The 16768-nt window shown below is 42.5% G+C and overlaps 2 protein-coding genes across 2 annotated transcripts in view; one reads left to right on the top strand and one right to left on the bottom strand.

Annotated features, from left to right (window-relative positions):
- HSPA12A (heat shock protein family A (Hsp70) member 12A) overlaps nt 1–10691 on the bottom strand; it is a 162299-nt gene extending 151608 nt beyond the window's left edge. Inside the window, exon 1 of the mRNA XM_060641382.3 lies at nt 10580–10691. Coding sequence (XP_060497365.1) covers nt 10580–10582 — 3 coding nt within the window. The 5' untranslated portion in view covers nt 10583–10691. The remainder of the gene's footprint in view (nt 1–10579) is intronic.
- Nucleotides 10243–16768, top strand: part of ENO4 (enolase 4) — a 28821-nt gene continuing 22295 nt past the window's right edge. The window contains 1 exon segment of the mRNA XM_060641387.3: nt 10243–10745. Within this exon segment, the coding sequence (XP_060497370.3) occupies nt 10581–10745 (165 nt within the window). The 5' untranslated portion in view covers nt 10243–10580.

The following is a 16768-nucleotide window of genomic DNA, read 5'->3' as shown; positions in this document are numbered from 1 at the left end:
TGTGTGTGTGTGTGTGTGTGTGTGTGTGTGTGTGTGTGTAAAATGAAGGCATGGAACTAAATGGCCCAAAAGTTTTGCTGGCTCTATGATTTTCTTATCTATTATGATGATTCCTGTAATGGAAACAAATAAGCAGCAAATATGACCACATGGTTATTTCTAACAGCTTTTCCTATGGGACAGGCGGTCAAGACAGAGTAAGGGCAGGGTGAGTGAAGTCCCTGCAACCACGACTAGGAGAGCCTGGACTGTGGGGCTAGAGTCCCAAACCCCCTTGCAAAAGATGGCTCAGGAAGCAGGAATGCAGGGAAGGTGGCCCTCGTGGTGGGGGGTATGGGAAGGTGGTGGCCGGTGTCCTCCACATGAACCCCCAGAGTATTCTCCACATTTCTGGAGGGGGGAAAAGAACACGTGAAGAAGAGAAAAGCAAGTCAAGCAAGCACATCCATCCTCCGTGAGACGAATGTCAAATCTGACAACAGCCACAGGACTGGTTTCACTTTTGTATCCTCCCCTCTCATATATTTGCACATGATGCAAGAGGTCTGAATAGAATTCCAAAGTTCAGAGATAACGAAACGGGGATCCACATTTTATTGCTCATGTGGATCTTTGCAGCACATTTGAAACCACCTGACTTCACAAGGTAGAAATTAACCTTGGGTTACATGCGTTTGAGCCTCAGACTAAAAAGGATTTGTCAAGATGTTGGGCAGGTGTTTAAAAATAAAAGAATGCATTTTAAAATGCATCATTTCCTGTGCCTGTGCACAACTAAGTAATGAAATGTACACAGAGCGATGAGAATTATACCCCGGGCTAAACTGTGATTGTTCTCTAGGGTAATCGTTGACATTCTTCATAATCAGATTTGTACATTGCCACAGACATTTCAACCTGAGCCCTTTATTTCGCGTTTACGTTTGCTACTGACATATATCCACTTAACGCAGAGAGCTGTTAAGATCGTTTATACTCACGCAAAAAGTTAACATCAAGCTCATGGGCAATAGTACCTGTTGCAATGTCTGTACTCCAGATATAAGTTGTACTTACTTCCCAGTTAGAAAATAATACCAATTTAAAATTTGCTTTATAGCTTCTGAATTAAGATAGAACCACTCACTAAGGGAAGAAAAAGATTTTAGTATTTCATCCCTCGGCAGAATGCATGGGCTCCTTCTCAATCAACATTGCAGCTGCAGCATTTGTGACGGAGTCAGACAACACGGAAGCTAAGGCAAGCACAGGCTTCACTCCCCTCCCCCGCGAGGAGCTTGGTTCTACTTTGTTTCTTACAATTTTCTTAGAATTGCATACTGCAAAGTTTCCTTTCTTTCGAAAGTCAGAAAGCACTCAGTAGCCAAAGAAGTGTTTCTCCTGTTTCTCTCTCCAGTTTGTGTGACACGGGATCACAGCCCCCTTCCAGAGTTCAGCTTATTTTAAAATATCCAACTGGGCAAGATGCACTTGAGTAGTCAACAAGTATGCCTGGCCCAAAGGACTAGTTGGGAGATGCCGACCATTAAAAACCCTACATTTTTACCTGCATATCTTGTGAAAAATAGAGGAGCTAGGCTGGCATGAGGTGTATCTCCTGAAGTCCAAATTTGGAGAGCAAGGTGAGTTGCTCATAAATGCAATAATCACAGGAGCTGGACCTGATGTGGCAGTTAAGCCTTCACCCTAGAGGATACAAGGGTGGGTGGGTGTGTGTGTGTGTGTGTGTGTGTGTGTGTGTGTGTGTGTGTTTCTTAGCACTAGGGCTTGGAAAGAATAGGAAAGGTTCAAGGCATGCCCCTAGTGAGTTCAAATCAAATGTAGATAATACATACAAGGGAAGGTAAAAATGATTATTTTTAGTTAAAAAAAAATAGTTGGTGAGTCCTTCTATTCTCATATAACAAATAATACTTGGAAATAAAGTCTATTGCAAATACAAATTAAAAAGATCTTGAAATTTTGAATTCTTCATTTTGATTACATTTCCTGCTTTTGCAGATTTATAATTATCTCAAGAAAAGACAACTGTTTTCCAACAATAGGTTTATAAGAAATATACAAAAAAATATATAAACTGAACAGATTTTTTTTTCCAGTGGTCTTAGGTTAAGAATTCACAATGCCTAGATTTTCAATAAAGTAATAAATAACCATACATAGGACAACATCTATTCTAAAGCATTTAAATTGATAAACACACATTTTAGTTATTTCAAATATCATACTTTAAAAGTTGTTTTTGTTCTTACTCTACAAGACACAGTCTTTGATTCTTGCCCTGTAAAAGACAGTCTTTGATTTTGTATTCTTAAAATCAGCACACAGGCCTTACTTTCCCCTTATATACTGTCAGCTTGGCTAGCAAGAAAAAAGAAAGCATTTAATGATTAGGAAACCAAAGTTTAGGTCAGATACGCACGTTAATAAACATTCCAACAAGTGTGGGCATAGAATAATTTTACAGGAACTCTACTTTTAATACTGCAGAAGGAGAAAAATTCTTTAGAAGGCACAGATACCTGAGGTTAACTGAGACACTCTTTGCTATAAAATGCTCCGCCTCATGAGTTTGTTACATGGTCTCCTCTCTTTTCAAATTCCCATAAAGATTCCAAGGCGATATTTGTGTAATTATTATGAGTGCAAATATCTGGCCATGAACTTTGGGGAAGAAGGTTACCTAGGATGGCTCGGGGATATTTTAAATCACCTGGTTGTTCACAAACCAACTCCAATTTTCACAACAGTCTAACAGCAGCTGTTGAACAAGGGCCGCTCAGCTCCTTTAAGGGGTCTGGCCAGTTCCCGAAAGGGCAGTGGCAGAGGGCGGACCTTCGGTTACCCCTGTGGCTTCGCTTGGCTGTATCTCTGTGCACACAAAAAGAAGTGGAGACCAGGGCAGGCCCCCAGATGCTTCTCTTCCCACCTCAGTTTGCCTCAACTATTTATTTCTAGTGAAAGTGCTGGCACACAAAACCATCTTAATACCGATCATTCTTTATTCCTGTCTGAACACGACTGTCTTAAATTCTCTCCGACTTTCCTTTCCCTTCCTCTCTCGAAACTACAGCATTTAAATGTGGTTATGCTGACTGTAGCCCAAGCAGAAGGCAGGCATCATTAACAACATATTAAAAGTATTTCCATTTCAGAAATAACATTTTAGTCTTTCATCCTGACCAGATCTCTCCTTAAGTATTAATGGAAACGTTATTCTTCTGAGAAGCGAATTCTGACCATTACTGCTCTTATTTCTACAATATCTACCTAAGATTTTGGATGCCCGAACACAAAATATAATAATGGTATTTAGTTAAAAACAGGACCCATTATTCCTTGCTAACATACAATTCTGTGTATTTTTTAATTGTACAGAAATTTAATCTAACACATTAGATTGGCATTAGAGATTCATTCACAAATGTCACCTTAAATAATTCTGGAACTGTGTAGGGCTCCAATGATACTTATAAATGATTGTCATATGTAAAAAAGATGCAATTAAATCAAATCAGTACTGAGAAATTTGCCTAAGATGATTTTATGTGCTAAAAACGCCTGGGAACTTCCTCTCCAAATTTACTCCCCCGAAAGAAAACATTCTCATCTGCATCTATGACTCCAATTTTTAAAAATAGTCAAGGAACACAAAGTTTCAAATGTCTTAAATGAAACAAACAACTAAAGGTAAATCAAGTTAGAAAAAGAGCAAACACCACCAATGACCCTTCATTTTGCCAATAAAAAAATGGCAAGAATCAAGTCCTAAACTTTTGACAACTGAATTTTTTTAAATCCCCCAAATAATATTTGACAACTTAACGTTACCATGAGATTCATGACCAGGCCAGTAGAAATCATCAGTTATAAAGGCATAGAGTGTTTTGATTTTGCTAATAAGAAATAGATAATTCCTCTTAAGCAGATTAACTTAAAGTACATTTTCAGGGAAGCTAAAATCCCCTTCAATCAAGTTCTTAAGTTTAATTACAAAAGTCAAACAATTTACTGGCTCTCACTCAAGCACAGTAACAAAGTAGGTGGACACACGACTCTCAGAGGCTAGGAAACAGACCAGATCAATGTCTGCAGCCGTTACAGAGAAAACATTTTCAGACATAACTAGAGAAAACATCTAACTGGTCCTCTTAACTGGGATTTCTCCTCTCTTTCTTCTTTGCTGCCCCCTATGTGGGAAAGATGCTTAACATTTTCTTCATTCAAAGTAAATGCAATTACTATATTTACGTTGCTACTTTTATATTGAGAGAAGAAGTACAAATTAGAAAACCTGGCCTTTGCAGAATATTTTATATGTATTCATTTTGCTTTATTCGCCCCTTAATTGTGTCACAGAAATACTCTGAAGTTGTATCTATTTCTACAAAGTTAAAAAAGTATCTACCTTAAAATGGCAAAACAGCTTACTTGAAGAGTTTCTTTTGCCTCATTTTTTCTCTTTCTTTTTACTGTCTAAACTCACTGGATAATTGCCCTACTTCCAATTTAATTCTTCCTATATAGAAATTGTGTGTCTATATCCTGAAAAATACCAATTAAACTGCCAGCAATAACATCTCCAACAGTATCTTTTGGTCTTCAGTGTCAAAGCCCTCTGAACAAATGACCGGAAGGCTGAATCTAATACAGTCTTTGACAGGATGCCAGCTTTGAACACTCACATTGCAACCGTGGCTCCAGCTTTCTGCTTTATTTGGGAAACAAGAGAGAAATAACACATCAACTCTATAATTTTGCACAAATGGTAAAGGTTAAAACAAAAGCGATAGATTACCAGGAGGTCTGAGTATCTCAAAATGTCATTAATATTGTTTTAAGAGGGGGGTTCCCCTTATCATTTAATGCAATTCCACCTGAATTCCTGTACAAAGTCAAATAAAGGTTTTCAGACAAATATAGTAAAACTGCTAAAAATGTTATTTTCCTTCTCCTTGATTTCTTTGGCAATAATGACATCATTTACTATGTATTGGGCATGGTGGGAAGAAGGCTCCACGGATTTTCCAATTTAATCTCATAGCAATCCTATGAAATTGAAAATATCAGTTGATGAGGAAATGGGCTCAGAGAGGTTAAGTATCTTGTACAAGGACACACAGCTGGGAACTGGAAGAACCAGACTCTGACCCGTGTGGTCTGGTTCCAAGGCCCAACACTTCTAGGCCTTCTTGGCTGTATCCACTATCCAATTTTCCCTGGGTGAAGCTTTACCCATTCTCTTTCTAACATGATCCCTGAAGAAATATTTTAGGGCAGAGGTTCTCAACCTCAGCTGCACATTAATATCCCATATAAAAAAAATTCCTCTGTGTGGGCCCCACCCCTGGAGATTCTAATTTAATAAGTCTGGGGTAGGGCCTAGGCATCAGTGTTTTTTAATACTACAGTAGGGAATAGATACCCCTCTTCCTCAAGGGGCTTAGATTCTAACAGTGTTCAGATGTTACCTGAATTTGGTAGAATCCCCACATGATTCTAATATGCAGCTCAGATTGAGAGCCAGTGATCAAGAGATTAACACCATTTTCCCAGACTCCTTCCTCCACGCCCTCAATGTGAGCAGCTCAACTGGCTTATCCAGAAAGGATGGCCAAGAGCATAACAATCGCTGACATGAGACCGTGGAATCTAACGACCGAGAGTTCTAGATTTGAGAGGCAGCAGAGCGCAGCGGGAAATGCATGGGCACTGGGGTCAGCTGGTTCAAATTCCATCTCCACTATTTGCTTACTGTATCACCTTGGGCCAACCCCTTACCTCTTGTGGTTGTGTTGCAGAATTCAATGGGATGATGTGAGGAAAACCTCAGGCATATAAAAGTTCTCCATCAACGGTAGTTGCTGCCTGGGTTTTTGTTGCTATTACTAGCCCAGAGGTAATGACTATTGCCAGGAGACATTGGTAGTGAAAAAAATCAAATTACAAAAACATTTTATTATTAGTCTAATCATTCCTACTTTTATTCCTTCGCATTTAATTTACAGCTATTTATATTGCAGTTAGCTTGGCAACCCTCATTCCTGACAACTGGGCCAGGAGGGGTAACATTATCACTCCCATCTTTAGATGGGGAAAAGGCAACATTTCCATCTATTCTCTCTCCAGTTTCTAGGATTCTAAAGATTAAAGACACCTGCAATCATGTTCATTAGTTCCCTATGAAAAATGATATTCAACACAGATGGCAAATGCAGGCAAGAATTAACAGGCACTTGATAGCAACCCCAAAATAACACCTAAATAATCACTTCTGAACATGAAAGTCATGGCAAACAAGTTCCAATTTATAGAAAGGTGTTAGAAAGGATTAGGGGGAAATGAACAAATATGTTTTTCTTTATCCTCATTCATTTAGGAAATGTCTGACATAGCTTAGAAATTCTTTTTCAAATGCAGACTGAAGCATGATTAATCTCCTCCATGAAGGGTCTTCATTTAGCAGATAGGACTAGACTGGTATGCCCTGATATTTTATCTTGAATCAAAGCTACAAAATAGGAGACGTCTAAGATGAAGAGACCTGATTCAATGGCTCTCAGTCAAGGTCCCCGAGAAGCCCCCATACTATAGGCAAAGAGCTCACAATTCCGAATATGCACCAGACACATGCCCGACCTGGAGAGCAGCTTGCCTATAAATGTATTCTTTGTCACATGTATGGAGGTTATGTGAATGAAACATATATGCTCCAGACATACTATTGAATTCATAGTCACTGTATATAACCACTGTTACATGGAGGGGAGAGGGGGGGTTAGTTTCTTCCATTTTTTCGGTTGTTAAAAAGGAGTCTTCATACTCAAAAAGTTTAGGCAACACTGATCTAGACCAGCCACTCATTCTACTGATGAGGTCTAGATCTTGGGGACAGCTGGGACTCCAATCTGTCTTCTAATTCCCAAATGTCCCTTGTCCCCTACCACATCCATCCACTGCGGGCACCCCATCTGTGGGATGTCAATAGTCATGGCGGTGTCCTCTCTCTAAAGGAAGAGGGTATAATCCTACCCTCTGTCCCTGGATATCTTCCAGAATTTTCCTTATCTCCTGAGTCTTTCCTTTCCCTTTCCTTCCCTTCTTTTCCTCCTTTCAACTCCCCTGTTTTTACCCTTAGAGTTAGCTGCACTCAATGCCTTTCAAGCTCTGATGTTCTCTGAGTGCCCTTGGACATTTAGTCTCAATATGAAATGGAAATATAGTTACCAAGGTACTAAAACAAGGAAAGTGATAAGTATGTATACAATACGCATACACATGAATGTAGTTTACAGCTAAAACCCCAGTACTTCTAACATCTATAAAAAATCAGAAAATTGGAATATTCATGAATAGTCATTTTATTTACTCTGGATCTGTCAACACTAATAGAATGTTAATAAACGCCTAGCATACCAACTTTTCAAAATGCTTTCACGTCTCTTAATGCAGTTTATTGTCCTGATGGCTCAGCAGGATGTAAGTGCTAGGATCAAGGCCCACGAGAACTTAAGTGCCGTGAAGGGAAGAAACGTTACCTATTTTGTTCACTGCTGTTTTCCTAGTGTCTAGTCTCTGCCACATGGTAGGCGTTCAATAAATATTTATTGATTGAGTGAATGACAGAAGTTAACAGGGATGGTAGTTTTAGCTATTTATTTAGCCTACATGTAGTTTTATTTTTAAGAGGATGGCAAGATTCTATAAAGGAACAACTGACTCCCTAATATCTTTTCAGTCTTTCATTCTCCTTTAATTTCAGTCTTTAATTTGACTTAATATTAGTCCTTCAAATATCTTAATGTAATTTTTCAAAGGTATACAAGTAGTACATTCATTTTAGAAAAATCAGATACTACTAATAAAGAAAATTAACATTCCCGATGATCCCATTACCCAAAGACAATACACTTAATATGTCAATGTATATTCTTTCAGAATTTATTCTTATGCATATGTACACACGCACATCTGGCACATTCCAAAAACTCTCTGTCTTAAACTCCATGATTTAGATTGTTTTCTTTCTTCCCTCAGCTTTTTTTTTTTTTTTTCTTTTTTGGCTCACTGCCTCTTAGAGCACCTTATCCTCCTCCTATGTCCTAAATATATTTCTTCCCCAATATTTAGGTCCTTGCTTCTATAGGATTTTTCCCCTTTTCCCTCCAGAAGATTCGCCTATCCTTATTTCAACTTTAAGTGCCATGTGGATGGGTGATCTTCATATTGTCAGTCTTCCCTTCTCTCTGATACCAATGCTCCACAAGCCCCACACGTCTAAAACCAGATACATCCTATTCCTTCCATCAAAACCACATCACTCACTCATCCACCCCATGTCTATCAACTGTAACAGAACTCTAGGAGCCATCCTCAAAGGCATAATCTTTGGTCCCCCAATCCCACATCCAGTCACTCACCATGATTCCCATCCTTCTATGAACTCTGTCATCCACCTCTTGCCAGTGCTATCAGTGGACTTTAGGCCCTCACATCTGCATCATTTTCTACCTGTGTCTCCTGCTTTCTGTACAACACCCTCCAAGCTTACCCATTGCTGCCAGCTAACTTCCTAAAACACCATTTCCATCCTGCCCATGCTTTTCTATCCTGATGTCTCTTTATTACTGAAAACAATCCTTTGCTCTAGCCAGCCTAGTGTATTCATTATTCACTCAAGTCCAAAACATTTTAAGTATTTCTTAGGCATTTATTATATGTAAAATCCACTCATTCACTCAACACCTATTTACTGAGCAAAGATCTGTAAAGTAAGGTACTGGGGACACCATGGTGAACAAGACAGACCAAGTCTCTGTCCTCATGGAATCTAGAGGCTGGTGGGTTACAGAGGGGACTCCAAAAGATGGCGGTCCCAGCCCAGGGCACTTCCAACCTTCCATTTAAGTGTCAAATGAGTCAAGACATCCCTGAAGGCTGAGCTTTGTGGCCCAGACTTCAAGTGGGAAAGGAGTTCAGAAGGGAGGGCTGAGCGAGGAGAGCTGATGTGGAGCACCACGTCTCTGCAGATGTGGGAGTCAGCCGGGCATTGAAGGATGGGCGTCCCAGAGAAAGGGGTGCCTTCCATCCATGGGGATAGGAGGAGAGGCGCACGGGTGGGATGGAAACACCAGCAGCAAGAGCACGGGCTTATTTCGTATAAAGGTTCATTCAACACCTATTCAGCAGAGCACACGCTCTGTCCCTGCAGGCCCGGGCTCTGAGGGGCATGTGAAGAGTACTCAGACCGGGCTCCTACCATGAAGGGATTTCCATCTAGCAAGGAGGATAAGGCAGGCCCATGATTATGTCACATCCCAGAAAGTGAGATGTTCCATCAGAGATTTGGAGACAACACTGAGGGAGCTCAGAAGGAGGTACATGTCTGGGTTTTTGTATCAGTTTTATAGAGTCACATATTTTTATACATCTACCTGCCTCTATTGAAAAATATCTTATTTGAAAGTATTTTCTCACTCGCTTTCTCATTTTATCCTAAGGGACTTGTGAAGCAGGCAGAGTAGACCGGATTGTTTTCCAGAAAAGCCAAATACAACAGAGATGTTTTAAGTGATCTACTTAAGTCAGGAACACTTACAGGTAAGAGCAGAACAAGAACACCTGCCCGTGTCGGCCCACTCCCGCCTAAGTACCTAGAGCAGAAGCACAAGAAGTTCTATAATTGCACTGACACCCGGCAGGTGTAAGGAAGCCAAGCAGGCAGTTGGATTTAAAAGGGCAGGACTGAGGCAGCCTCTGAAGGTACTGGAGAAGGTATATGACCCAGTGCCAGTCTTACAGTCCCACTTTTCCTTCTCACGTTTTGCCTGTATCGTTCCCCACCCCTAGGCCTGTCCAAGCCATAACCGTTCGGGGTTCACCCCGATTTTTTTCGGCCCACACTGGTTTTCCCTTCCAGTGATTTCACCCCACTCATTTCCCAGCGGAGGGGCAGGGGGGCAGGGGGGCAGGGGGTGGGATCGCGTATCCGGTTCTCTCCTGCGCACCAGTGTGCCCGGCCAGCACGCTGCTGGCCTCGGGACCGGCGGCTAAATACGGGCGAATGAATGAATTCCTGGCACCTCCACGGGCCAGCGAGGATATATCCGTCCCCAGGAGTGGGCTGGCAAGGTGTGCCCGCGCCACCCGGAGGAGCTCACCCACCGCGAGGGACTAGGGAGTGTGCGCGGGGGGAGGGAGGGTAAGCAAGAAGGCCCGGTGCCCAGAGCGCGCCATCCGAGGCTCCGGTCCCCCGCTGGAGGCCGGGACTAACGCTCCCACGCCTCCGCAGAAATCGTGAACTCTTTCCCCATCAGGAAAAGTGTCAGGGAAAGTGGTGGGAAACGACGCCGCCACTGCGCGAGCGTCAGGAGTGGAGGAGCCCTAGCCCCAGGCCCAATCCCTCAGGAAGAGGAGGGAGGAGCACAGGAGGAGCCATGCGCACCTAAGACCGCGGCAAGAACCCGGGCGAGAAGCCACGCGAGATCTGGGGTCGGGAAATCTCATTGCGTTGCCTAGCGACGGACAGGACGCTCGCGGGCCCCCAGGCTAACCCCAGCTGTAGCCTCAAATCTCCTACCATGGGGGAAGAAGGCGGCGGCCGCAGCTGTGGGACCACTAGGGAGCTGCAGAAGCTGAAGCAGCAGGCGATGGAGTACTACCGGGAGAACGACGTCCCGCGCAGGCTGGAAGAGCTGCTCAACTCCACCTTCTACCTCCAGCCTGCCGACGTCTACGGGCACCTGGTAGGGACCTGGGACTAACACCCTCTTCCCTCCAGCCCCTCTCCCCCCGCCCCGCGCTGCGGCAACGCCGTGCGCCTGCGCCGCAGAGTCGCGCACGCGCGCCGCCGCCACGGGCTTGAGGACCGTGGCCGTGCGGGGAGGCGACCCCGAAGGAAGAAGCGGTGCGGAAACCTGGGCAGGAGGAATCTCGAGAAAGTGGTGGACAGGAAGCAGTTAGAGGAAAGTGCGGTGTAGGCGCATTCGTGGCTAAGGCGACAGCTCGGGCCCGGCAGGCTTCTGAGCCGCCCTGCGCGGGTGCCAGTTCTCTTTAAACACAGACCTTAACACCGCATAGCTCAGCTTGCAGCCTGCAGCGGCCTCCGTTTGACCACGGGTGAGCTCCCTGGCGTTTGCCACAGCTTGGCCTCAGCCTACCCCGTGGCCTCATGCCCAGCCCGCTCCTCATTACTGCCCAGTCGCACTCTGATTTCAAGCGTATGTACCTTGCAGGGTGCCCTCTTCCTGGATGCCCGACCCCATCTGACCAGCTCCTACCCAAACTCCGAATTCACATCAGTCTTGCCCGCTTCACCTGGACTGATTGTCCTTGAGTGTTCCTAAATCATTTCCTGTCCGTAATGAGACCCTCCATAGGCTTTTGAGCTCCATGGAAAGCAGGGGCCTTTTCCTACCACCTCCCTAGTCCCTATGCCCAGCACAAGATCAGGCATGTACCTTAGGCTTAAGCAATGAGCAGTTGAAACAAGCGTTTTCTCACTTCTAGATCCGTTAAGTACTAGCCAACTACCTTCTGGAAGGCAGTGTGGTTGGAACTGATAGGAGTTTGCACTAAGGTGAGGCAATATGACAGCAGAGTATGTAAATGCAATATAGAAGCACAGTGTGTTTACAGGGTTCAAAACAACATCTTGTCGAGGCAGTTGGTATGGAGGATGTTCCATGAATGTTTATTTTACTCAATCGTGGCCTACAAGTGAAAGCTGTATGTTGGGGGAGGGCAGTGCTGAGCTCTTTGTGCTATGTGATTTGTTGCTTAATCTTTAGGACCACTAGGAGGTAAAAATTGTGATTTCGTTTTACAAATAAGGAAACTGTGGCCCAGTGAATTTAGATGATTTTCCCAACGGACACAGTGAATGACAGTGACGAATCAGACCAGGTTTGTGTCCCTAGTACCTCGCGATTCCATGGAAATAGTGGACACTCAAGCACTAACGTGACACAAATGAACGAATGCGACTCTGAATTCCATTCTCTTCCCACTGTCTCTTGCTAGAGGAATTCTTGGAAGTTAACTAGTCTAACTTCTTCATTTCACAAAGACACCAAGCTCTTGTCTCACAGCTACTTGGTGCAAAAGTTAAGACTGGAGATTTGGACTCTGGTTCCTCGGTGTTAATGTTCTTCCCAGTCTACTAGGCAGCCAGGACTTCAGTTTGTATGGCTCTCTGGGAGCTTATACCTTGGTTATGGATAAAAGCCACTGATACATAATCACACTAGATAAGGTGATACATGATTGTGTGCTAGACTGAGTGACACATCACTGCATGCCTATCAAAGGAATTCAGGGTTAGGGAAGGTCCCTGTAGGCTGTAGCATCTGGGAAAATTTGGGCTTGGACTTTGAAGCAAGTTCAAGAATTGGACTGGCAAAAAGATAATGGTTTTTTGTTTTTGTTTTTTTTTGCTGCTGCCCTGGTTTTGGCCATCCTTATTTTCATCTAGTCTCTCCCTCTATTGAGTTCAACCCTAATCGTGCTGCCAAAGCAATGCTCCTTTAAAAAAAAAAAAAAAAAAAATTTTTTTTTTTTTTTAATTTTTAAGTAATCTCTACACCCAACGTGGGGCTCAAACTCACAACCCCAAGATCAAGAGTCGCACACTTCACCAGCTGAGCCAGCCAGGTGCCCCCAGAGCAGCGTTCCTAATCTTAAATCTGACCAACAGTCTCTTGCTCAGAAACCCCCTGTGGCTCCTTACTATTCCCTGAAGCCTAACGTTCCTCACTTCCCTCCCCTTGGCTTCTCCTGTTCCCTCTACCTGAAGTGTCTTCCCTTGACTTCTTCTCGTCTGCCAGTGGAAATACTACATATTCCCCAATGTTCAGCTCCAATGCCATTTCTTCTCTGCTTCTGTTATATACTAGAGGAATTGAAGCAATGAGGAAGATGCTTGTGGGCAATAGCAGTACGATACTATTTAGTCCCTCACCATAGAACTCATGATTGAAAGAGTTTGTGATTCATCTGATCTGACTGCAGATCTGATCTAATTCTTAGCCCCGCCACTTAGTAGAACTATCATATTGATGTTCCCCAATGAACCATACCACCAGTGTGACTGGTCTTATGTAAATCTCTCCCACACTGACTTGGGACTTGGCCATGTGACTTGCTTTGGTTAATAGCACCTCACCAAGCATGATGCAGACAAAGACAGGGTAAGTGCTGCCATTTTGAGGCTGCACTACTGGAACACTCCCTCTTGGAGTAGTTATCCAGGAAGCCCAATTACCCTGCTGGAGAGAGAGATCGGGTAGATGGGCTCACAGATGTAACACCTCCAGGATATCCTGTAAGAAAGACATGCCCGGCCAGCCCCTAGGATGTTCTAAGCATCCTGGTTGAGACCCTAGACACATGAGTTGAATCATCTTGGATGCTCTGGACCCAGTCAAGCTTCCAGATGACTGAGTCTGAATAGGAGACTCCAGGCAAGAGCAGCCAAAAGAATTACCCAATTGAGCCCAGGCCAGATTTGGAGACTCATGGGTGAATAAATGGCTTTAGCCACTAAGTTTTGGAGCAGTCTGTTACTTAGCAGTAAATAATTAAAACATTGGTCGTTTTACCCGGTGTAATTTATTTCTCTGGAATTCAGTTTGCTCATCTGTGGAATGGAGATGATAGGATTTCCCTTACAGAGTTGTTTTGAGAATTTAATGACATAATGTATGCAAAGTTTCCAGGGGTGTATCTGACATGTATTTGTTTATACAAGATTTAATTTGTGGAATCCTAAATCTGCCAGGCACTGTGGTGTGACACAGTGATAAGGCACAATCACTCCCTCAAGGCACATATTAAACACTTAAGAATGTTAGTTCCTTTTCCCTCCTGACATATCATTATACGTCGTGGGTGCTCCTTGCTAGTTGCATCAAATTCACTACAGTACACAATGGATAAGCTAAATAATATTTTTGTCTCCTGATTCTGTCTCAATTCATTTAGGCACCTACTTTGTAACATCCAAACCACAGTCCTTAAAATATACGGATGGCTTGAAAACTGACTTTCGCTTTAGCAGTGCTGGGGCCCCACCTGCAAGTTGGCACGTCGCTGATGGGTATTAGATGACCTGTCATGTAGGTTGAGGTCATTAGATTTCAAACCGAAAGATGAGAGGCCTGGTCTGCGGTGAATGCAGATAAAGAACCCAGTACAATCTGATGATAAAGAGGTTGAGGAGAGTGTACCTTCACTTTCCTTCTTCCTTCTCTCCCAGCTCCTACTCCTCTGTGTAGAAACACCATCTTGTATCTTTTTACTCAGGCGTTTTGAGTGGCTTTCGGCCTCAGCTTCATTCTCTTCCGCCTCTTTCTTGGATCACTTCCAAATGGCTTCTGCTTTTCCACATCAATGAAACTGCTATTACTAGGGTTCTGACAACCCTCTTTGAACACGTGAACTGGTGGTGAAATACAGCCTCTGCAGAAGTCTTCACCACTAAAATATCAGATGCCTTGCTGAGAGGAATAAAAACTGGCCCACAGAAGTTTTCCTGTTTGCATCACAGCATTCTAGAGACCAATTGACTTTGGTATCTTGGACAGAAGGATAGGTGAGGGCCTGCTAAAGAGTGACATGGGGTCTTTAAGAAACGTATGTGAAAAAATTCCAAAGTGTGTCATGTTTGACTAACAGTCTGCTTCCCAAAAGGAGTCTCTTTGGAGAAACTAAGTAATAATTTTCAAACAACTATTCTCCTCCGTTGCGTAGCTGGAATCATCTAATTAAAACAAATCTCTTTATTTCAGTGTGAATTAATTTGGCTAAGACTCCAATCCTGAGTTAGTTTTTGTTTGTTTATTTTTCTCCTCCCTTAAATTCATATGTATGTACATATTTCACTCTGAGGCACCATCACCAAACGAGAAATGGAAGCCAACATGGCAGACAGAAGATTATCCGCGTCTGGAATGGCCAAAGTTAGCGGGGGCCTCATATTCCTGACATAAAAATAGGGAGTGTATCACCACATTACTCGGGCTTAGTTTTTTTCCCAAAATGCTATGCATTTCAAAGTAGACTTTGTGCCCTTCTCCCTTTCCCCCATCACTTGATAGCAGTTGATGTGGATTCTGGAATCAGCCTGCCTAGATGTGAATCTCAGCTCAGACAGTTATTTTGAACTCGTGGGGAAAACATTTAATCTCTTCCTACTCAGTTTCCTCATGTATAGAATGGAGATAGCAAAAATAGTACTGATCCCATAGGGTTGTTATTAGGCACAAATAATTTGGGTAAAGCAGTTAAAACAGTGGCCAAAGCAATGATATATTCTTTTTTTAAAAAACAACCAAACCTATAAATATATGTTGGAAATGCTTTTAAAAGTTTTACATTTTGTTAGATACTGTTCTTTGAAATGGGGAAGTTTATTTGATTTCTAGAATTATATTGTGGGTTTATGTCATTTAAAACTGACTTTTAAGTATAAGAATAAAAGACTTGTTTTCCTTTTTTAAAAGTTAAAATGATGTTTCATTTTGATTGCAAATAAATTCATGCTTTATTAAATAAAAAAGAAATAAATGTATGTGAGTTTCTGCTGAGAGTTCAAAAGAGAACAGCAATCCCTATCAAAATAACACCAACGTTCTTCACAGAGCTAGAATAAATAATCCCGAAATTTGTATGGAACCAGAAAAGACCCCAAATAGCCAACGGACTCCTGAAAAAGAAAGCCAAAGCTGGAGGCATCACAATTCTGGACTTCAGGATGTATTACAAAGCTGTAATCATCAAGACAGTATGGTACTGGCACAAAAACAGACACATAGATCAATGGAACAGAATAGAAAACCCAGAAATGGACCCACAAACATATGGCCGACTAATCTTTGACAAAGCAGGAAAGAATATCCAATGAAATAAAGATAGTCTCTTCAGCAAATGGTGTTGGGAAAACTGGACAGTGACATGCAGAAGAATGAACCTGGACCACTTTCTTATACCATACACAACAATAAACTCAAAATGGATGAAAGACCTAAACAAAACAGGAAGCCATCAGAATCCTAGAGGAGAAAACAGGCAACAACCTCTTTGACCTTCGTCACAGCAACTTCTTACTTGACATGTCTCTAGAGCCAAGGGAAACAAAAACAAAAATGAACTCTTGAGACCTCATCAAGATAAAAAGCTTCTGCTCAGGGAAGGAAATAAGCAGCAAAACTAAAAGGCAACTGACAGAATGGGAGAAGATATTTGCAAATGACAGATAAAGGATTTGTATTCAAAATCTATAAAGAACTTATCAAAAACACACACCCCCCCAAAAAAACAAATAATCCAGTGAAGAAATGGGCAAAAGACATGAATAGACACTTTTCCAAAGAAGACATCCAGATGGCTAACAAACACATGAAAAAATTCTCAACGCCACTGATCATCAGGGAAATACAGATCAAAACCACAATGAGATACTACCTCACCCCTGTCAGAATAGCTAAAATTAACAACTCAGGCAACAACAGATATTGGCAAGGATGCAGAGAAAGAGGAACCCTTTTGCACTGCTAGTGGGAATGCAAACCGGTGCAGCTACTCTGGAAAACAGTATGGAGTTTCCTCAAAAAATTAAAAATAGAATTACCTATGACCCAGCAATTGCAGTACTAGGTATATATCCAAAGGATACAGGCGTGCTGTTTTGAAGGGGTACATGCACCCTAATGTTTATAGCAGCATTATTGACAATAGCCAAAGTACGGAAAGAGCCCAGATGTCTATCGAC

Source organism: Panthera onca, chromosome D2 (genome assembly GCF_046562875.1).
Source record: "Panthera onca isolate mPanOnc1 chromosome D2, mPanOnc1 haplotype 2, whole genome shotgun sequence".
In the NCBI taxonomy this organism is placed as follows: domain Eukaryota; kingdom Metazoa; phylum Chordata; class Mammalia; order Carnivora; family Felidae; genus Panthera; species Panthera onca.
This window is presented reverse-complemented; position numbering and strand designations above follow the sequence as displayed.